The sequence below is a fragment of the Rhineura floridana genome, chromosome 8, assembly GCF_030035675.1.
Source record: "Rhineura floridana isolate rRhiFlo1 chromosome 8, rRhiFlo1.hap2, whole genome shotgun sequence".
In the NCBI taxonomy this organism is placed as follows: domain Eukaryota; kingdom Metazoa; phylum Chordata; class Lepidosauria; order Squamata; family Rhineuridae; genus Rhineura; species Rhineura floridana.
This window is the reverse complement of record NC_084487.1, coordinates 72,451,451-72,475,328: the sequence shown is the minus strand read 5'-3', so window position 1 is coordinate 72,475,328 and position 23,878 is coordinate 72,451,451. Positions and strand designations below refer to the sequence as shown.

General features: G+C 39.0%; 1 protein-coding gene across 5 annotated transcripts in view; it reads right to left on the bottom strand.

Moving 5' to 3' along the window:
* The window catches only part of PTPRB (protein tyrosine phosphatase receptor type B), a 107,950-nt gene that overhangs the window by 41,377 nt on the left and 42,695 nt on the right, over positions 1-23,878 (bottom strand). For all 5 annotated transcript variants that reach the window (XM_061639747.1, XM_061639744.1, XM_061639745.1 and 2 more), the window contains 8 exons: positions 17,224-17,484; positions 15,816-16,082; positions 14,444-14,707; positions 12,073-12,336; positions 7,776-8,039; positions 6,099-6,362; positions 2,452-2,721; positions 1,118-1,381 (listed from right to left, as the gene is read on the bottom strand). In XM_061639747.1, coding sequence (XP_061495731.1) covers positions 1,118-1,381; positions 2,452-2,721; positions 6,099-6,362; positions 7,776-8,039; positions 12,073-12,336; positions 14,444-14,707; positions 15,816-16,082; positions 17,224-17,484 — 2,118 coding nt within the window. The remainder of the gene's footprint in view (positions 1-1,117; positions 1,382-2,451; positions 2,722-6,098; positions 6,363-7,775; positions 8,040-12,072; positions 12,337-14,443; positions 14,708-15,815; positions 16,083-17,223; positions 17,485-23,878) is intronic.

Genomic DNA, 23,878 nt, shown 5'->3' with positions numbered 1-23,878 from the left:
AATTCTGACACTGAAAATTATTGAGTTCCTTATGCGTCAGTGGTATTTTTATACTTTGCATTTACATAATGGCTCTGTTTCATCTCTCTGATTATTATATATTTATTTTGCCCTTTAGAGAATTTTCCCTTAATTTTATGAGACATTTAAGTTCAAAGCACAGCACGCCCAGTTTGGGAAAATCAAATATTTTTGCAGTTCCTCTTTAGTTGTATTGGGCCCCACTCCAGTGAATGTTGATGAAAATCTATTAAAAACAATTTCCTGAAAATTGGAAAGGGTGTGTCCCCAGTGTTTGGAAAATGCAACCTTCCCCCCCCATGTTAAATTTCCTTGAAATTCAACCCTACCAATTGAAAATTAATAAAAACAACAGTTTTCTGAAATTTAGAGAGCTACTTGCCCCCTCCAAAATGAAAAATTCTAGCATATCTGATTTCTTCCATTGCTACTATCGGCCATCTGTAATTGTGCCAAGTTTGCTCTTCCCAGATTGTCTAGAAGATGGATAGAATTTAGATACATCTATTTTGTGACCATTTGATTTAATTAAGAGATGGTTGTCCTCATTAAAATGCCAATGGAGGAAACAGTCAGATAATTGTAGGCACAGAAGAGAGGCCAAGGGCAATATAAAGCACTGAACCATATCTTATGATCACTCAACTTGCTGTATAGCCTTCCCCCTAATGCTGCACACTTCATATACACACTTCAAGCTTTCTCAGAGAGCCATAAGTACTATTTCTCTCCCTCGAAACAAAAGCTGAACTTCCTAGCGTATCACATTTTGCACCAGACCCTAGATTCCACATATGCACAACAAACACATGACCTGTTAAATTTACACGACCTTAGCCAGGTTGGGTTTGCCAACAGGAATTTGTATGTTTGATCTGATGCCCTGAAGGGACTCAAACATTTATTAAAGTTAATTATGATTCTTCTGAGAAATCTTAAAGCTCATTATGATGCTTCTTATATGAGACACGGATAACCAGTCTGGGTTATATTTGCCAGCAACTTCACCAGCAATTACTTCTCACAATTAAAGTAGCCCATCAATGTTTTTAAATACATCTTACTGCTAATAAATTGGCCCATTAGATACTTTTACCTGTTCTCCCAAAGATGGATGATTCGTTAGTAAGCTTGCCACTGTGGGTGACAATCACCATTTTGTACAACCTTCCTTGCACCAAGTTCTGGAAAGAATACTGCTGGAGATTCCGGTCCCCTGAAATTCTGTCCTGAAGAGATTTGTCTGGATTATATAGAAAGATATCATATTTGTCCAGTTCTCCCTGAGAAGCTGTCCAGTTAAATGACAGGCGCCCAGTGCTACTTTCTGTGACTTTCAGATTTGTGACAGCTGCTGGAGCTGAAATCAGAGAAAGATTTGGGAGGAAGGATAGGATATAAATTCAATAAATCAATAGATAAATATTGCATCTACTGTAGTAACTTCTAGCAAGCAGTAAGAAATGGGCAGCAGAATTGTACTTTAAGCCTCAGAAACTATGTGTACATGCTATTTCACAGGGTGGGTCACAACTATATAAAATACAGTATTAAAAACAATATAAAACAAATTACACATATTAGGTGCTTCTATATTGATTATCCTTCTGCTATCACTAAACACAAAGACTAATCACTCTATAATGTAAGGCGCATTTTCAGAATATTATATTATTTTGCATTTATTTATTATCCCATCTTTCTCTGCATCAAAATGAAAGTTGCTTACAAACACTAAAGAACATGTAGTTAGTACAGTATGCTCTTTAATCATTTCTGCATTTGTTCAAAAATATTTGCTCAAGCCAACATTTGTGCCAAAGTGCTTTAACACATGATACTAAGACTGTCCTTTCACCTGGAATAGATTTTTTTTAAAAAAAATGTTATAGCAAAACAACAAGCAGCAGAAAGTCATTTTCATACAGAACATGCATTCTAGCTAAAGCAACTTTTATGTATTTTAAGTTGCATATGCAAGAAAAGTAAATGCAGATTTAAGCATCACATGTAGTAATGACCCAAATCTATTTTTCTAGATTAATACATAGTATGCTCACTATTACTTGTCCCCATCTTCTACTTAAGCAAAGTTCTCATTAATTTCAACTCAACATTTTGACTGAATGAGGACAATCAATTTTACAGATAGCTGCAGTACTGCAGGCCAGTCTCCAAGTCTATCCAAAGCTCATGGGAGCAACAATTCAAGGAGTTATGATACTGGTAGATATGCTGACATGTTTAAACATGTATTATGATTCCTTTGCCAAAAAATTAATTAAAAATAACAGTGTTCATCCATAAAAGTACAAATACAAATATTCATGATACACTTCCTAAGTTATGAAACATGGAGCAGGTCTTCTGGCATATTCTATGTTTACTGCTATAGCTATTGCTCTCTGATAATAAAAATGCTGGAATTACCTGTTTGGCCTTCAGTTTCTGCCCGGCTGCTGAAAAGGCTACCACTGACAGTCAATATTTGTACTTTATACTTCTTCCCTGGTGTTAAATCTTCAAATTTGTGTTGTTTAGCAGTAGCTAGCTCTGATTTGTTACTCAGAAGGATGCCTTGCTCAGTCAGAAGGAGGATGTCATATCGTTCAGCCACACCAGCAGCACTATGCCACGTTACAATCAATGAATAACTGCTGTATGCATTGTCTGCATGCAATTCCTTAACAAGAGCAGGAACTGGGAACAATTGTTTAAAAGGTGAGAGTCATATGTGGTATGTCTTCGTGCACCTTGAGAATTACTAACTAATTAGTTGTGAACAAACACAAAATATACTTTTGTAATTAAATTCAGTCAACTGGATCTCTTGTTCAAGTTACCCTGTGTCATCTCCCCATTTCCCTAACCCACGAAATGGGACTATTAAAAATGAGCTATTTTGTCTTCTCTTGTGCCCATCTTCATTAAAATGATCTTTTGCAGGACAAGGGCAGAGTGAGTGAGGTACATTCCTATTCTTGTGTGACCAGGAGGTCATTCATCTTCATTCAGACTTCAGTTCAACTGGATAGATGTAGTGCTCAAAAACTGGTGTAGATAGAGGGCTTTTTAGTATATTATAAATGACAGGCCTGCTGATGTATTAAAGATTTTAATTTATTAATCAATTCATGATTGAGAAATTCTGTTTAAATAAATTTACATTCTGAAAAATTTCAATGGGGTGCCCTTTTGAAGATATTGAAAGAATGAAATCTTTTCTCTTTAATTTGAGATAACTTAGTTTCATAAATAATGTTCAACATTTATTGGTCATATCCTGGTGTAATATGCAAAGATAGGAATGAGCCTTTTACCTGCACATACAACCTCTTTGCAGCATGAGCAATCGAACCAGGAAATATTTAACTGTTGTTTCCTTTTCCATTCATATTGGGAAACTATTGTTATCAGATTTGGAACAGTGCAGTATATCAACCCACAGTTTGAATTTGGTTTAATTTGATTTAACAGCCTGATATGTTCTGGAGCTGGTAACCATAGTTTAGTGGTTCAGATTCAACAGGAAACCACAGTGAAACAGAGATTTCCTGGTTAGATTCTTGTACCATGCAAAGGGGAATAAAGAGACTTGCACAGGGGCAAAAGCCTTGTTCATCTCTACATGAAAGTAAACATGGCAATGCCTTATGCACAAATAGCACATGAATAGGGCTTATGTAAACTTCAAATCCAGTTGCCTTGTAGAACAACAAAGGCTTAAAATTATTATATCTTAACTCATGATGGAATTCTCATTAATTGTTGTGAACCAAGTGATCTAAGCAGCCTTTTGTTTGGAGACTATCTTCTTTATTTGCATTAGTTTTCTCAGTTATATCTTGCAAACATTTCCACATCAGTTTGCATTTTTATTTATTTATTTATTTATATCCCACCCTTCCTCCCAGCAGGAGCCCAGGGCGGCAAACAGGAGTGCTAAAAACACTTTAAAACATCATAAAAACAGATCTTAAAATATATTAAAACAAAATGTTAAAAACATTTTTTTAAAAGCTTTAAAAACATATTTTAAAGGGGTTAAATTTTTTTAAAAAAACATATTAACAAGCAATTCTAACACAGATGCAGACTGGGATAGGTCTCAACTTAAAAGGCTTGCTGAAAAAGGAAAGTCTTCAAAAGGTGCCAAAAAGATAGCAGAGATGGTGCCTGCCTAATATTCAAGGGGAGGGAATTCCACAGGGTAGGTGCTACCACACTAAAGGTCCACTTCCTATGTTGTGCAAATGAACCTACTGAAAAGATGGTATCTGCAGGAGGCCCTCACCTGCAGAGCACAGTGATCAACTAGGTAAATAACAGATAAGACGGTCTTTCAGGTATCCTGGTCCCCAGCTGTATATGGCTTTGTACACCCAAACTAGAACCTTGAACTTGGCCCGGTAGCAAATGGGCAGCCAGTGCAATGCTTTCAGCAGCGGGGTGACATGTTGGTGATCCTCTGCCCCAGTGAGTAGTCTCGCCGCTGCATTTTGCACCAGCTGCAGCTTCCGGACCAACCTCAAGGGTATACAGTGCATTACAATAATCCAGCCTGGAGGTTACCAGTGTATGGACAACAGTGGTCAGGCTATCCCAGTCCAGAAACGCCACAGCTGTCTTACCAGCCAAAGCTGGTAAAAGGCACTCCTAGCAACAGAGGTCACCTCGGCCTCTAGCAACAAAGATGGATCCAGGAGCAACCCCAGAGTATGGACTTGCTCTTTCAGAGGGAGTACGACCCCATCCAAAGCAGGCAACTGACCAATTTTGCGAACTCAGGAACCACCAACCCACAGTGCCTCCATCTTGCTAGGATTCAGACTCAGTTCATTGGCCCTCATCCAGCCCACCACTGAGTCCAGGCAGCGGTCCAGGGCTTGCACGCCCTCTCCTGATTCAGATGTTATGGAGAAATAGAGCTGGGTATCGTCAGCATACTGCTGACACCTCGCCCCAAATCTCCTGATGACTGCTCTCAAGGGCTTCATATAGATGTTAAACAGCATGGGAGACAAGATAGTACCCTGCAGCACCCCACAGCACAACTGCAAGTGAGCCGAAAGACAGTCACCCAATGCTATTCTCTGAGAGCAACCCTGGAGATAGGATCAGAACCACTGTAAAACAGTGCCTCCAATACCCAGCTTACCAAGTTGGCCCAGAAGGATACCATGGTCAATGGTATCAAAAGCCACTGAGAGATCAAGTAAGACTAACAGGGTAGCACTCCCCCTGTCCTTCTCTCGATAAAGGTCATCCATCAGGGCAACTAAGGCCAATTCAGTCCCATAACCAGGCCTGAACCCAGACTGGTATTTATTAAAAAAAAAAAGAAAAGATCCTCAAGAAAATTCATCAGCATTTTAGTACGAATTTCGTTTGTATGTAAATGTGCCTAATATACACATTTTTGCTAAGAAATTTTCCCTAATACAGTGTGTTTGCATGTAATTGTGCATAATATACAGTTTTGCTAAGCAAATTCCCCTAATATAATGCATTTTGATGTTATTTTCACTAATATATGCATTTTTATGCACACTTTACCTTAGTATATACAGTTTTATATATTTATTATTTGGCTGGAGAACTGCATTACAAAATTCAGAAAACTGCAAATTTCAAAGGATGGTATCTTTCGGTTTTCATATTGTTTTAGGATGTTCACCTTTAACTAAATCTGACTTCTATCCCATCCCTATATGTGCATTGCAACTTCAGGGCACATTATTTATTTATTTATTATTTAATTTATATCCCGCCCTTCCTCCCAGCAGGAGCCCAGCTTTACCAACACCAGGAGCCAGAAAGAAGTCTGAAAATATCTGAGCGCTCAAAAAGAAAGCTTTAAATAATGAACTGATTCTAAATAAAGCCATGGAGAATTCACCCATCATTATTCTCAGATCATGAACTTACAGAAGTAATGAAAATTTAGCCTGTGAATTTAACAGAGTATAATAGAATTAACCTGTTCCCTCTCCCCCCATTCCTTAATGCTATTCAGGAGCAGAGTAGAACGGACTTTTTAATATATTTTGTTCTTCTTGTTACAGGAAGAAACTTACTTGTTCGTCCAAAAGCTGTTGAATTGTTGTGCAAGGTTCCACTCTTTGTTTGTACAACAATCTTATACTGCTCCCCTGCTTCTAGTTTGTTAAATATGTGCTCATACACATGTTTGGAAACAGTCTGAGTATTGAGGGGATGATTTTGATGGAATATTGTGACAGTATAAGAATCGACATCTCCTACTCCAGGGGTCCAATTCACTTTCAAGCTGTTTGTCATTCCATTGGGTGAAATATGAATGTTTTTGACAGCACTTGGAACTAAAGAGGGGAAAATGCCAACAAGAATGGCCAAAGAAGTCAATAGATATTTTCTTAGCATAGCATTACTTTTTTAAAGTTGCAGCAAACAAAATTGTGAAAGTCAGATAATGATTGGATCACAAGACATAGAATGCTTTCCTCTTGTGATTTTTGTAAAGAAGTATTAAGAGGTTGCCATAATAACAGGAAGCTTGAATGGCACAAACAGGTTGGAGGGAAACTGCAGATCCCTGACCATGAATCCACAGAAAGCAAATTGTTGTTGTTGGTAACATTTATTACTCATTCTTTATCCAAAATTCCCGGGGCAAGTTACAACAATTTTAAAATAAAACAATTGAAAACAACCTAAAATCACAAAATGACATGGCAGCACAAAAATTGAATGCAAACAACCTAGATTTATGCTAGATAGGCAGGCATATGGCATTTCTGAAAGTGGAGTTTCCAAAATCCTGCATCTGGATGCATGTATAGCCAGAATCCTGTGCTGATACAGCCAGTAACATTCTGGGTGCAGCTGTGCACTGCAGCTCTCTGCTGCTGTTTTGTTACTCTGTCATTGGTAGTTTTATTTTAGGATTTTAATGTAAATTTTACTTGTTTTGATTGTTACATTTTTATAACGTGCCCTGGGACACCCCCCCTCTCTCACACACACACACACAGACACTCACACACAGAGACACAGACACAAGACAGAGAGAGAGAGAGGAAGGGAGAGAGAGAGAGAGGAAGGGAGAGAGAGAGAGAGAGGAAGGGAGAGAGAGGGAGAGAGAGAGAGAGAGAGGGAGAGAGAGTCTGCCAAGATCCCATGGGTTAAAAAGCTAGTGTTGGAGGGAGATAAAATAAAGAACTTGATCTTGTTACACAAAGGGCCAAATCACACATGACAAAGACAGACCTGAGTCTTTAAAGACATGACTGCCTTAATAGCAGAAGGTGGGGTGAATGTAAAGTGCTAAAAGGGACATGTGGGTGAAGGATGACAGACCTTCCCATCTCCCCACAGTTACTCTATTCAGCTTCATTTCTCCTTTACTGGTTTGCTTCCAACATCAGAGTTTGACTGAAGGAAAAAATATATTTAGGGGGTTTTAGTGTTGAGGGAAAATAAGATGGCACAAAGTGAATATGTCAGCACCCTTCACATGCATGCCTCTTTTTTACTTTAAATCACCACACCATTCCCTGTATTACCATCCTGTTTTACATGTGACTAGGGCAAACTCATACTTAAAGACATGGGTCTGTCTTTGTCATGTGCAAAAATAGATCCCGTATACCTTGATCAGACTCATCTGTTGGACCACACTGCAGTCACTCAAATTTGTCAACTACACTAAGTACATATTATATCTACCAATACAAACAGATTTAAAGTCTGCTTAATATATATTTTTTCCTAACCTGTCAGTCCTTCTATGAAAGTAGCTCGTTGTGCTTTTCCACTTATTGTAATGACAACAATTTTGTAAAGGCGTCCTGGAGTTAATGACGTGAATCGGAACTCTTCAAAGGTGTTTTCAAGATGATTGGGTGGAAAAACCTTCATGTCATTGAAGAGAAGCTGAATCTCATACTGATCAACATCCCCATCAGCTTTGGACCAAGTAATATACAGATCTTCAGTGCTTTTACCACTAAGGGTCAGTTTCTTTACAGATTCTGGTACTGGGAAATGAGTGACAGAACACTGTCAGATAACAGTAACAAGCATTATTGAAAAATTAATTGCCACCAAAGCTGTATATAATGCTAATACTTGGATGCAAGCAATTATACGTTTGAGCAGCCATGCATAAAAGGCCCAGTTTGCTAAGAACAAAATGAAACCATGAATATATTTTGCAGATGTGAGTAAAATTTGTTCAGCATGGTGACACATATTAATATATTGTATTAATAATATAAACATGTGGGATGCAATTTAGAGAAAGCAAAGCACATCAGAGTTTAATGAACTGCTAAATATTTTTTTATTATTTTATTTATTCAGCTTATATCCCGCCCGACTAGCAAACAGCTCTCTGGGCGGCAAACATAGCAACATATACAATAATAAAATTACGAAGTCAGTATAACAAATATAAAAATACACCATCTAAAATAGAAATTACAGCATTTACATAAATAACTTAAATTAAAATGCCTCAGAGAAGAGAAAGGTTTTAACCTGGCGCCGAAAGGATAATAGTGTCGGCGCCAGGCGTACCTCCTCGGGGAGACTATTCCACAATTCAGGGGGCACCACTGAGAAGGCCCTAGATCTTGTTACTACCCTCCGGGCCTCCCTATGGGTCGGGACCCGGAGGAGGGCCTTCGTAGTAGACCGTAGTGTACGGGCCGGTTCGTAACGGGAGAGGCGTTCCTGCAGGTATCGTGGTCCCGCGCCGTATAAGGCTTTATAGGTTAAAACCAGCACTTTGAATCTGGCCCGGTAGCATATTGGAAGCCAGTGCAAGCGAGCCAGAACAGGTGTTATATGCTCAGACCGCTTAGTTCTTGTTAGCAGTCTGGCCGCCGTATTTTACACTAGCTGTAGCTTCCGAACCGTCTTCAAAGGTAGCCCTACGTAAAGCGCGTTGCAGTAGTCCAAACGTGAGGTTACCAGGGCATGAACCACTGATGTAAGGTCCTCCTTACTCAGATAGGGACGTAGCTGGGCTACCAACCGAAGTTGGTAGAACGCATTCCGTGCCACCGAGGCTACACGGGCCTCAAGTGACAGGGAAGAGTCTAAAACGACTCCCAAACTACGAACCTGATCCTTTAGGGGGAGTGTAACCCCGTCCAGGACAGGGTATGTATCCACCATCTGACCAGAGAAACCATCCACCAGCAGCATCTCAGTCTTATCAGGATTGAGTTTCAGTTTGTTAGTTCTCATCCAGTCCATTGTCGCGTCCAGACAACGGTTCAGCACATCGACCGCCTCACCTGAAGAAGATGAAAAGGAGAAGTAGAGCTGCATGTCATCAGCGTACTGATGACAACGCACTCCAAAACTCCGGATGACTGCACCTAACGGCTTCATATAGATGTTAAAAAGCATGGGAGACAAGACCGAACCCTGCGGGACCCCATATTGGAGAACCCACGGGGTCGAGCAATGTTCCCCAAGTATTATCTTCTGGAGACGGCCTGCCAAGTAGGAGCGGAACCACTGCCAAGCAGTGCCTCCAACACCCAACTCCGCAAGCCTCTCCAGAAGGATACCATGGTCGATGGTATCAAAAGCCGCTGAGAGATCAAGGAGAATCAACAGAGTTACACTCCCTCTGTCTCTCTCCCGACATAGGTCATCACACAGGGCGACCAAGGCCGTCTCAGTGCCGAAACCGGGTCTGAAACCCGACTGAAATGGATCTAGATAATCGGTTTCATCCAATAGTGCCTGGAGCTGGTCAGCAACCACTCGTTCCAGGACTTTGCCCAAGAATGGAACATTTGCCACTGGTCTATAGTTGTTAAAGTCCTCTGGGTCCAAGGAAGGTTTTTTCAGGAGTGGTCTCACCGCCGCTTCTTTCAGACAGCCAGGGACCACTCCCTCTTGTAAAGAGGCATTTATCACTTCCTTGGCCCAGCTGGCTGTTCCATCCTTGCTAGTTTTTATAAGCCAAGAGGGGCAAGGATCAAGTACCAAAGTGGTTGCACGTACCTGTCCAAGCACCTTGTCCACGTCCTCGAACTGAACCGACTGAAACTCATCCAACAAAACATGACTAGACTCATTGACTTCAGTAGAATGTAGTGGTGAAACCCAGGATAAGCTAGGTGCAATTTTCTAGTGTGCAGTGCTTCTGTTCACTGTTCCGGTCAGACAGACAGCCACATCCTCCTCCATAATACTTCCATTCCTACTAGGTTTTTCATTTTTTGTTTTGCTCCAACAACATGTCATGGCCACTGAAGTTGATTTAAATGTTTGTCTGGAACTGACGGTGTGCCTAGCTTTCCCTGTACTGAGTCCCCTTACCTGATCCAGAATGCTATGTAAACTGTGATATCCACACAGAGCTTCTTCATATGTGGATTTCCACTTTCACAACTCTGAAGGAGGCAACTCCATGAAAACATTACTTTCATGCACATAGTTTCCCCATCCATCTGCTTTAATGGGAAACCCTTTTGAGTGGGGGATCTCCATGTGTGCATCAGAGCCATTGTGCACAAAGGTACGACGTCTGATGATTAATAATAATTATCTATCTGATTACTTACCCATCCTTCATCATAAAGTCCCATTTTCAAAGCCCCAAACAAATATTAATCATTTTTTGTATTTCCCTTGCAAATTAAGCATGTATTTTAAACAAGACAGCCTCTTTAACACTACAAGTCAATACACACTCATCTGGGAGTAAATCCCATTGTACTCATTAGGACTTACTTCTTAGTAGACATGCATAGGACTTTACTGTTAATTACTTGTGACCTCTTTTTTTGTAAAACATTAAAATATTTTTCAGTATTATTCTGTAAATCAATAAAATTGACTTAGATCAAGGTTCCCATTTTGAAATGCATGTTTCCTGAGCAAGCAAGAATTTTGGTTGCACTATCAATAAGATGTATAGCTTTGCAAATTAAAAGAACCATTATGTAAACTAAAAGCATAATTTGTACAATAATGTACAAACAGACAAACCTTTTGTACTGTAGAATTATGTGTGCATAATGACATGGCATGTACATATGCAAGGTTAGTAAGTAAAATAATTTACTTACGGCTAAGGCTTCAATCCAATGCACTCTTATGTTGAAATAAGTTCCACTAAACAAAGTGGAACTTACTTCTGAGTAAACATGTATATGATTGGGCTGCAACAAGTGTCTAGAATGTTCCAGAAGCAAGGGATAGAATGTACTGGACAAAACAGTGTTTTCCCATGAGGTGAAAAGTGCTCTTTGGCTGGGCATAGGGATAGGCCAAATCTGTCAATTTTGGTTCCTCTCTGCTTCTCATTTTTCCACTCTTATGTTCAGTTCTCCACATTTCCACATTACAATTTTTTTAAATCCTCATGAAAGTTCATCAGCATTTTACTACAACGTTTCTACTAATATACATGTTTTAATGTGATTTTGCCTAACATACACATTTTTATGCACAGTTTATCTTAGTATATGCATTTTTGTGGATCTTACTTGGCTGGAAAAATACATTGCAAAATTCAGAGACATGTATTTTGATAGATTGCTGTATTTCAGTTTACATCAGAAAGTGCAAATTAGGTAGATTCACCTTTAAATGTTAACTGAATTGAATTTCTCCCCATCCCTAGTTGGGAGACTCATAAATGCTAATAATTTAAGAAGGGAACACAGCAGAGCTGAGGTAACTGGGCATAAAAAAGCAATAGCAGATCAACCACATGGGAAAACGGATGATCCTGATAAAATACAGAATGCCATCGCCTGGATCCTACAGCTTGTGATTACTTGCTTGTAGTCCCTGACCCTCAGCATCAAGCCATAAGAAAAATATAACTGTTGTGCTGTGTGCTGCCTGATAAAGATGTTGCCTCTAAAGTTGTTTCTTTATTCAGAAAAGCAGGGTAATTAATTCAGTTGAAAGGGATTATATGTTTGTAAATTCAGATTTAATTTTAAACCAACTTGTTTTTGAAAGAGAAAATTATTATAGCTGAAACTTAGAAAAATAATTTAACATTAAATTAAATTGGATATTTTTTTAACTTACCTGTTCTTCCACTGGCCCTTTCACTGGTTTCATATTTTCCACTCCTTGTGCTGACAGTAACACTATAAAGTCTTCCTGGAACCAAGTTGGTGAATACACTTTCATTTTCATCCATGGGGATAGTTTTTGTTTGGATGAAGTCATTGTTGTGCTTGATGATCACTTCATAATTATCATAGTCTCCTGTGGCATGTAGCCAGGACACCTTTAAATAGTCACTTCTTGCAGAATTGCTCACTGTAAGTCCCTGGACACTTGAAGGCACTGAAAAAATAGAACACACTACAATGTCTCCTGATTTCAGAAATAATAAATATGCAATACAGGTTGAAGCTAATTTGAGAAAGAAATTGGAGTTGGGGCAGGGAACCAATGAAGCCCAGTAGCCAGCCTAACCCAGCTCTAGTCCTGCACAGTTAATGTGACTAGATGGATCAAAATGTGGATGGGGATGTATGTTCAGCCACCATCCAAACTAATTCAACTGAAACTAATGTGGTGAAGATACGAGAACACTTGCATTTTGATGTGCATCTGAGTTTGTGCCTGCAGTTCCTGAATTCTGATCCAACAAGTGATATATGACTGGATCTCCTTATCTAGACCAAGGTGGGAATATTTTATTTGGATTTGTGAAACCTAAGCAAACAGACAAACAAAATTATCTCTGCCATAGTCTCTGATTCTCTGTCTATAAAAGGAATGCAGTGAAAATGAATGATACAAAAGGTTGTAGTGAGATTGAATAATGTAAGGGCTGTAAAACACTTTTTATACTTAGGAACTATAAATTGGAGAAATTGTTGGTCAGGATCTGATCTTTTAGAAGAATGTGTATGTATGTATGTATGTATGTATGTATGTATGTACTATAGAGAGAGAGAGAGAGAGAGAGAGAGAGAGATCTCCAATAGCAGTCATGAAGCTCACTTGGTGACATAGGGCCAGTTCATTCATCATCTCTCAGCCTAAGCTACCTCACATAGTTGTTGTGAGGATGGAATGTATGCCACCTTGAGCTCCTTGAAGGAAAGGCAGGATATAAACATGTAATAATAATGGCATGAGTTAAAAATAACATTGATCAAATCTATTCTTTTTATTTATTGTCGTTGCTGTATTTTAACTACTGAATTTAAAACAGCATCTTAATCTATGCTCTGTGTCCCCCCACCCAAAAACTTATTTTGAACAGCCTATACAAATGCAGTAAGTAAATAGAAGAGGGTATTATTTCCTTAGTTTTTCTTACACTTGTGTCTTTGAAAATCTATGCTTTCTTTTATGATGATGAATGATTTGCAGTCTATAATGCAACTCACTATGCTTCTACATTCTAATATGAAAAACGACATATGCAAACAAAAGTTACTGGGCTACCTTTTGGTGAGAGCATAAGTTGAGGAGGTAGCAGCAGAAGTGGGGGTGATGCTGCTTCCTGTTCACACATGATTGTGCGGCTGGTTGTGTTGCATTTTTGTGCTTTGATCTGCCAGTAGTTGTGATTACTATGTTAGACTGCAATCCAACACACACTTAAATAAGTTCCATTTTACTCATGGAGCTTAATTCTGAGTAGACATGTAAAGGATTGCACTGTTAGTTATTTTAGTTTATATTGATGCTTGAGAAGATCTTTAAAAATTGGATGTCACAGACCTTCCTGTGGCTCCTCCTCCCCCAGCACCCCTTCCACCATCTTCCCATGAGTTGCATTGCTCTGCCTGTGTTTTTGTTTGCCACCCTGGGCTCCTTCTGGGAGGAAGGGTGGGATATAAATTTAATAAATAATATGTTTTGAATTGCTTTACATGTGCAATTTTGTTTTTATTGTATTTGTGGTTTTCGATTATACTGTAAATCGCTTAGAGGGTTCTTTTGAAGTATGAAGCATTTTACATTTTAAATATATAATAATACCATCTTAGAACATTCAGTATATCTTCAAAGGCAATAGAACAATATTTTTCAAGTAGATTTGAGTGGAAATAGACATTTGAGGCTGCAGTTAAGGTTTACTTCCAAATAGAATTGGATTGTACCCTTGCCTTTTTCTGTCTTGGTATCAAAGTATTATATTGGCAAAAAGCACATGCTCTTATTTGCAGTCTTTGAATGTTTATTATTTTTGTCTTTTTCATTTGGTAAACTTTCCCTAGAATATAATTCGTCCTGACAAAGAAGGCATTTGAAATCATTTGACATTTTGCCTTTAACTTTAGGGGGACCCACATATAGACATTGCTCCTCCATTGTCATGATATCATTTCTTTTCTTTTCTGACTTGTCCCATGCTCCATGTGGTTGTATAAATAATATATGTCTAGTAACAGTGCCTGCATATTTTGTGCTCTTTTCTCCACCTTTTTACCTGTTCTTTCTTGACTGGAGGATTGTTTTTCATATTTTCCGCTCTTTGTGGTTATTGTCACAACATAGAGTCGCCCAGGAGTGAGGGTGTTGAAGGCACATTCGCTGGCAGATTTTGCAACGGTGAGAGTATGGACAGTCTGCCCTTCATGAGAGAGTGTTACCAAATAGCAATCTACATCTCCAACAGCAGGCAACCAGGAAATACTCAGGTAATCACTCCGCCCTGAATTGTTCACTGTTATTCCACTTACACTGGAAGGAACTATATAACAAAGTATTTAAAAAGTGTGTATTACCATGTATTTAGAGAAACTCTAATTTATTGTGGGCTCTTTTTCTTATAGTGGACCAAAAACCTAATATATTTTTCCTGTAGGTGGCTATGATAAAGGCTAATACAATAATTTTTAAACCATTTCTCATATTTGAGAAAAAATCACTTTGCATGCATTCAAGGTGCTATTGTAAGTGCTATGCACTGAATCAACAAATTCTGAAAGGAATATGGAACTTGGCCACTGGACAGAAACAAAACAACAAATTCCCAGGAATTTTATTCACACTTTAGAAGGCTCTATGAGTAGAGATGAAAAACAAATCTAATCAACCAAATACAGCAGCCACCTAGAGTAACATGACTCAGTGCTTTCACAAAAGGCTGTTGTACATTAAAACTAGTAAAAGCATCACAGCTGATGAATTCCAAGAATTACATATACATATTGAGAGTTTCCTGCCCTCTAGTGGAAAGAATTACAACTAATTTTCTCTATGGTAAAACAAAATTTATGCATAGTTCTTCTGTAGCTGGTGTTTATAGTTTTTCCAAGAATTACTAGAAACATTCTCAGAATACCTCTCTTTCTATAAAATGGCCCATACCACAGTGGCACACATTCCCAACATGTACAAAAACATCAACAAATCAACTCTACTCCATTAGAACTGTAAAATACTTCTGTTGATACTGTCATTAAAAAAATTCTCAAAGTTTTCATCAGATGCCCTTGAAAGTCAAGCTTACATGAAGCATCACAATGCATTCTTGTGATATCTGCATTTTAGTGCAAAACCTTTTTAACCCTCTTTATTTTCATGCAGAAAATATATATCTATGGCAGGAACTGTGTATAGACTACAGTGAACTGTGAAGACTACAGAATCCATGATACAATGCAAATGTGAATGAAGCACAATATACAAAACATGCTGAACCTTAAGATGAAGTGAGACACTGACAACAGTGAAAAATTGCAGCACAAGGAGAACAAGCTGAAATATAGGCAGATAGATTTTCTATGGAATGAAATTCCTGCCTGTGATTTTCCACAGTTTTACCTTTCAATAAAGCTTTCCTTTATTCCGTTTACCTGTTCTTCCTTCTGAGATTGCTTGTCTGGAAGAAATTCCTCCACTAACTGTGGTGACAACCACTGAATAAAGTCCTCCAGGTTTTAGGGGCTGGAAGTGATATTTGTTGGTGTCACTGGAAACAGTTTCATTTTTTATGACAACATTTTCATGAATGAGCAACACTTGGTATGAATCTACATCTCCATGTGCCCTTATCCAGCTGGTAAATAAGCTGTTGCTTGTTCCTTGGTTTGCCACATTTAAGTTTGTCACCTGTGCTGGAACTGCAATTCAAGACCAGCATTATGGTTAGTGAACAGATAAAGACATTTACCCTAAACAAGCCTAACAATCTAGCAACTACAACAAAGTTGAAAATTACTGATGCATAGGAGTGCCCCTGTATATTGATTAAAACACCATGATGCAGTCCACAATAATTATGAGCGGACATAACTTGTGGTCGAGGGTTGAAATAATACATGGACACAGCAAGTTGGGTTGAACAAAGGGCCACTTTATTAAACTATAAACAAACCCCTTAAACTAACCTGCAGAGGGGAAACCTAGGTGTGGGAACTGTCTATAAGCAAGCAGTTGCAATACAGCTATCAGGCGACCAGCCCCTGTTGGGGCAAGGGCAAGCCATTCTGCTTACCCCTTATATCCACACTCTGTAGGTGAGCAGGGGGGCCTCCCTACTTTGCCACCACCTGGAGCCCTACAACTCCAGGTGGATGAGGTAAGTTGCCCCCAAAGCAGCCCATATCCTGCCCTTGGGCCCTAAAGCCCTGACTGGCAGGCCTCCAGAGCCACCAGTCACCTAAGGGGGTCACTTAGCTGTTCTTACCTACTTCCCTTCCCAGACCTAGCCGCACAAGTGACCAGACAACCTAAACAAAACTCAGGGAATTAACCTTAACCTTGTTGAATTAGCCAAATTAGCCAAAATCACCTATTAAACACAATGCCCCCAACCCGATTCCATCCCACCACCACAGTGTGGGCAAAAAACCTGCTCGCCAACAAGGGTGGGTAGGATAAAAATTCCTACTTGGCCCTGAAGTGACCCAGAACACACTATAGCAATGGGAGGGTGGGATGGGCGTTGCACGCCAATTAGAGGATTAGGGGGGCAGCACGGGCTTAAATAAGCCGTGATGCCCTGCCTCCTCACGCAGCATGCCGCATGTGCACTCAGTATGTGACGCACGACTGCTGCCCTCAATCAACATGGCTACCAGGGCTTCAACTCCCAGCCACAAATATGCCCTGCCTGCCCAGGTTGTGCTCGGGCGAGCGGAGTGGGACTTCTATTTTTAAACTCGTGCAGATTCAAAAGGAATTTTAATTTCCAGAAACTGATACATGGGTTGTTGCTGTTTAAGAAAAGTTGGAATTCATAATGCGTCAACAGTATTGTACCTGTGCGTCCCACAACCGAAGTCCAATTACTCAGATCCCCACTTATGCTAGTGACAGTAGCTGTGTACTTCCGTCCAGGTAATAGGTCTGTGTAAGTAAATTCTTTGGCTTCTTTAGAAAGAGCCTTGTTTATGACAGTGAGGGTTCTGTCTCCCAGTGACACCACGTAACCATCCCATTCAGCCAGAGGAGTCACCCACATGATAGTTAGAGAGGATTCATTAGCATGTTTTACACGGAGGTGCAGAACTGGCTGTGGAGCTGTGGGAAAGAGAAACGGGGGAGGGAGGAGAGAATATTTAATGCTATAGAAGACTTATGAGGTTACATTAACAGAGAATGTTACAATACTAAACAATAAGGCTGCTGTGCTAAGCTGGAGGGTTTCATCTGGCAAAATATTAGTCGTTATACATTTAAACTATCTTTTTAATACTGAATACTGAACTTGTCTGTAAATAAAGAGCTGAATTGTAGTTGTTAAGATTTATTATAGTGGAAAATAGATACAATAAACCTGAAAGTTGTTGCATGTGTTCAAAGCAATGCCAGTTGGTGGTGTGAGTTAGTAAACAGGTATTAAAGCAAATGTGACGGTGTCTATATTCTACTCAACTTGCTTGTTACTTAGGGTTGCTGCTCATAATATCACCATGACATATACACCACTCTTACTACTTTTGTATGGTGGTGGTGGTTGTTACTCCATATGGTGAGCTACTTTCTACTGATTTGCCATATGGCTCAGCCCCACAGTGTGTCCACACCAGAGAAAACCACCACCAGAAATCTTGAGCAATGACTTGCAGATAGGCCTCATACATAAGGCAGTATACAAAAAGAGCTGCTTCAAGCAAGTTCAAGCAATCCCACATCCTAGTCAAATAAAGAACATAGGGAACAGCCTTGTATCTATTTAGCCCAGTATTATCTACTCCGACTGGCAGTGGCTCTCAAACAGAGATCTTTTACGTCACCTTCTACCCAAGTCTTTTAAATGGGCATGCCAAAGATTGCACCTGGGAATTTTGCACGCAAAGCCTGTGATCTACCACTGAGCCACGGTTCCTCTCCAATGAGAAGCACCCTTTCTTACAGAGGTTGGACTCACAGCTTTCAATCTATAAACTTGTTAATCTGCAAAAAGCAAACCACACAAGTTGTTTTAACAAGTTTTCCTTTTTTTATTTAAAGGACAATACCTTTATTAGGCCAACCAAAATGTCACAAAACAGTGTGCAAACATTTTGAGTTCTCCAGAACTCTTCATCAGGCTAGAAACTTTTTTCTCCATCCTCTTGCTTTGTTTACCATCCAGCCTGAAGAGTTCTGGAGACTTCAAATACTGCTCACTATTTTCTGATCTTTCGATTGGACCAATAAAAGGTATTGCCCTGATATGAATTTTGGGATTTTTGTTATGGGCCAACATGGCTACCTTTGCTTTTTGTGTTTCTATCTACAAGTTTCTATTAGAAGAGGTGTGTATTAAAGACATCAATTAAGCTCCATCTGTCATTTAGCTATGTTATTAGGATCTGACAACATAGCACCTAATTTATGAGAGGCTTCAAACAGAGCACAATGTGTGGGAGGAACATTTGTTCAGATGGAGCTATTCAACGAATGGAGCGTTCACTTATGAAAATACAGTTATCTGCATGCAATCAGATTTTAAACTTAAATTCCATGTGCTTCTGTCTCAAAGTTGGATGAGTCAAAGGTACAATCCAATCACCTACAGCAGCCTTTCCCAACCAGTGTGCCTCCAGATGTTGTTGGACCACAACTCCCATCTTCCTGACCATTGGCAATGCTAGCTGAGGCTGATGGGAGTTGTGATCCAACAACATCTGGAGGCACACTGGTTGGGAAAGGCTGACCTACAGCAATGTCTGAGTTTCCACTGAACATGGTGTGACAGAGGATTTTGCATATGCATCTAATCAACTTCATTTTCTTAAAACAGCACATAGCAATTATTTTCAGCTGTGACGAACTCAAGAATCTAACCCCATAGCTTAATCCAGTGTAACATTTTATTCCTTATATGGAACAGATTAAAAAAAACACATTATAGTGTAAATACTGCCTGTAAACTGAAATACTATTCTTACTCAACATAAATTTCCCTTCACTGAGTTAAAAGGATTTACTTCAAAATGACATCAAAAGAATACCTCTTGAACTTTGGAAGATCACAAAATGACTATGAATAGCACATTTCTATAACCCACAATAATCTGACATTCTGGGGTTATGAAAAATATAATGTCAAAGAGTCAAAAGCATGTAATGTCTAAAGAATCAAAAGGGAGGGTGTAGCAGGAAAAATAATCAACACGAGGTGTAAGATAAGGCAGAGTTTCCCACCCTCATCTTCTTATACACCCTCCTATCTATTGTTTTTCAGGCTACTCCCTTCCTTTTTGTAAATTTGGAATAGTTGGCTTACTGCACACAGCTATAGCTTATTTCAGGAGTGTGTAAATTCCATTTAATGGGCCATATATAGTTGGTCTCCAAGGCTCTTGTCAAAATGATAAGAAATCCAATTTTCAGTTAATAACAACAACAACAATGATAATGTCTAAACTTCATGCTGAAATAAGTATGAATAGGTGATGGAAGCCATTTGTGATGTGATGTTCTGTTTCAAAAGTTATTGCATAACAGACAAGTATGTATTAATACAAAGTTAATACTGCTACTGTTTGACTTCTATATAGTACAAACAGTGTAACATGTTTTGTAGAGATTCTTATCATTCATCCTCGATTTGTTCTCTCTGTTTCTCTCATGTCCATTCACATGAACATACACAGACACACAAGTTCCCCGAACCCCTTGCCTGCTTCCCACTGAGACCCTAAGCATCTGCTCCATCCCAGCCAGCCAGCCTGCTCCATTCCTCCCTTACTCTTGCTCTTGTGCTGTCTCACTCTGCCAGATGCTTTTCTTTATAGCAGTGTTCTCCCTTACAACTGACGCCTCCCATACCTGCCACCCTTGCCACCACCAGAAAGTGCTGCCCTAGGGAAAGAAAGGGATCTGTCATATAGGCATTCCTGTGCATGTATGATCAAACCACAGAGCATGGGCCTAGAGCTAACTTCCAAAGGCTGTTCTATCTGCTGGGTTCTGTGTCAGGAACAAGCATGCAGAGAAATGCCTGCCAGACATTTCCCCCCTCTAGCAGGGACAGCACTTTACAGCTGCAGCTATGGGAGACTTTTGGGGGCTGCAACAAGGGAAATGGAAGGGAATGGGTTGCCCACCTACGGTACAGAACAAGAAACCAAACCAATATGAAGTATGGCCTTCTTTTTAAACTGTTCTTAAACAGCAAAATCCCAAAACAGAATGAAGGACATAGAGGCCCTAGGAGGAACTGTGTTCTGAGAACTCAGATTATACATCTGGAAGGGTCCTCAAGTGGTCACTTTGAACAATCCCATGCAATAACTTCATGAATGCCTACTCAAATCAGGAAAGATTTCTGATAGTTAGCCATAAATTAATTTTTGAACCCATTGCTCTATACTCTCAATATTCTCTCAATGGCCATGATGAATTTTTCTCCCTCTTTGTATAGGTCTTAATATCTGTAGTTCATGATTTCTAGTGCTTCCACTTGAACCATTCCAATAGAACCAGAGCATAAGAAAATGGCACAGGATAACATCACTAGAGTCTTGCTACTGTTCATGGACCCTTCTCATTATGCTGGTACTGCACTTACAACATAGACTGATGCAGGGAGATTGGAGAAGATATGGTCCACCTTGGAGCAAATCTGATATAGGCCAGATTATCCCATTTTTACCCCTGGAGGGGGAAATAGTTGTTGCCATGCATTCTGGCAGTATTCAGAGAAGAAGTATCCTGGATAACTACATTATTCCAAAATCTACCGTTTGAGCAAAATAAATATCAAGACTTTCAATTAACAGGTAAGTTACTTTATTTTCTCAGTATGAATACAAATTATTTGTTGCATACCCAATTTTTTGTTGTTCCTTTGATTGATTCATCAAGTGGGTGATAACTCCATTTTAAACACTCTGAGCAGCTTACACAAAGACATTTAAAATGTTTATATTAAAAAGAAAGAAAATGGGTGAGTCTGAGTAAACAATACTGAAGGTAGCTTTCTATTAATGTATAAAAGTATACCTATAGTAGTAAGAATTCTGTGGATAGTAAAAATAATTAAGCTACCTACACCTGACTGATCTGAACCAGTAGTATAGTGGCAAATTCAGAAGTGAGGGGCCCTTTCATTATAGTCACACCATGCCTCTTCACAACCACACTTCCTTCTAAAATTATACAATAATCTCACTCACAGCCCCTCCTGCCCCCTACCCCTATGCCTTCCCTTTCCCCTCACACCTTTCCTAATCCATACCCCCATTTTCTTTCTCACCAGCCCCTCACCCCTTCTGCCCCATACCCCTACATTTTCCCTGATCCCAACCCCTCCGAGTCCTGATTCATGCCATTTTTCTTTCTCTCTCCAACCCCTCCTACTACCCCCTAACCCTTGTTGTTGTTATGCGCCTTCAAGTCGATTACGATTTATGGTGACCCTATGAATCAGTGACCTAAGAGCATCTGTCTTGAACCACCCTGTTCAGATCTGTGGCTTCCTTTATGGAATCAATCCATCTCTTGTTTGGCCTTTCTCTTTTTCTATTCCCTTCTGTTTTTCAAAGCGTTATTGTCTTTTCTAGTGAATCAAGTCTTCTCATAATGTGTCCAAAGTATGATAACCTCAGTTTCATCATTTTAGCTTCTAGTGACAGTTCTGGTTTAATTTGTTCTAACACGCAATTATTTGTCTTTTTTGCGATCCATGGTATGCGCAAAGCTCTCGTCCAACACCACATTTCAAATGAATTTATTTTTCTTTTATCTACTTTTTTTCACTGTCCAACTTTCACATCCATACCTAGAGATCGGGAATACCATGGTCTGAATGATCCTGACTTTGGTGTTCAGTGAAACATCTTTGCATCTGAGGACCTTTTCTAGTTCTCTCATAGCTGCCCTCCCCAGTCCTAGCCTTCTTCTGATTTCTTGACTATTGTCTCCATTTTGGTTAATGACTGTGGCAAGGTATTGATAATCCTTGACAAGTTCAATGTCCTCATTGTCCACTTTAAAGTTACATAAATCTTTTGTTGTCATTACTTTAGTCTTCTTGACATTCAGCTGTAGTCCTGCTTTTGTGCTTTCCTCTTTATCTTTCATCAGCATTCGTTTCAAATCATTACTGGTTTCTGCTAGTAGTATGGTATCGTATGCATATCTTAAATTATTGATATTTCTCCATCCAGTTTTCACACCTCCTTCATTTTGGTCCAATCCCGCTTTCCCTATGATATGTTCTGCGTATAGATTAAACAAATAGGGTGATAAAATACACCCCTGTCTCACACTCTTTCCTATTGGGAACCATTCGGTTTCTCTATATTCTGTCCTTACAATAGCCTCTTGTCTAGAATATAGGTTGCGCATCAGGACAATCAGACGCTGTGGCACCCCCATTGTTTTTAAAGCATTCCATAGGTTTTCATGATCTACACAGTGAAAGGCTTTGCTGTAATCTATAAAGCACAGGGTGATTTTCTTCTGAAATTCCTTGCTCCGTTCCATTATCCAACATATGTTTGCGATGTGATCTCTGGTGCCTCTTCCTTTTCTAAATCCAGCTTGGACGTCTGGCATTTCTTGCTCCATATATGGTAACAGCCTTTGTTGTAGAATCTTGAGGATTACTTTACTTGCATGGGATATTAAGGCAATAGTTCGATAATTACTGCATTCTCTGGGATCTCCTTTCTTTGTTTTTTTTTTTTTTCAATAATTTTTATTCAAATTTTCATAAAACATACAAGACGAAATCATAAAACATTCAAAGACAAAAAACAAAATCAAAAATAGTTAAACCAAAAAAAAAATAAAAATAAAATAAAAATAAAAATAAAAATAAAAAATAAAGAGTAAAATATTGACTTCCCATTTGTCAAAGATCAGATCAGTTATAAGTCTATAATATATAACAATCCTGTCTCTTAAGTCATATTATAAAATCACTTTCCTCCAATAGTTATCTTACTTAATCATCAAATCTCATAAACATTACTTTATTCTTTCCACAAAAAGTCAAAGAGAGGTTTCAATTCTTTAAGAAATATATCTATCATTTTTTTTTTCCAGATAAGCATATCAATTAATCCATCTCATTACTAATTATGATAATCTTATTGTCATAACCATAGTCAAAATAAACATTTCAATTAATCCATCACATCAGAATCTGTTAGGTTCAGTAATTTCAGTAGCCATTGTTCTATTATCCCTATTAGTTCCATTTTCCATCTTCCATCTTCAGTAGTCTTGTTAAGTCCAGTAATTTCAGTATCCAATCTTCCATTATCAGTATTCCATAATAATCTTGCTGTCAAAGCCATAGTCATATAGTAAGAGTCTGATGGGAATTACCTCTATCCCAAATATTTTCTTGCCATCCATTCTGAATAGGTTGCTGAAATACTGCTGTAAAATCATATCTCTGTTCTTTTTTTCAAAATACACTGGGTCATCTCTTGAAAGTTTTTCCATTGTTACATGGCTGCAGTTAATTCCA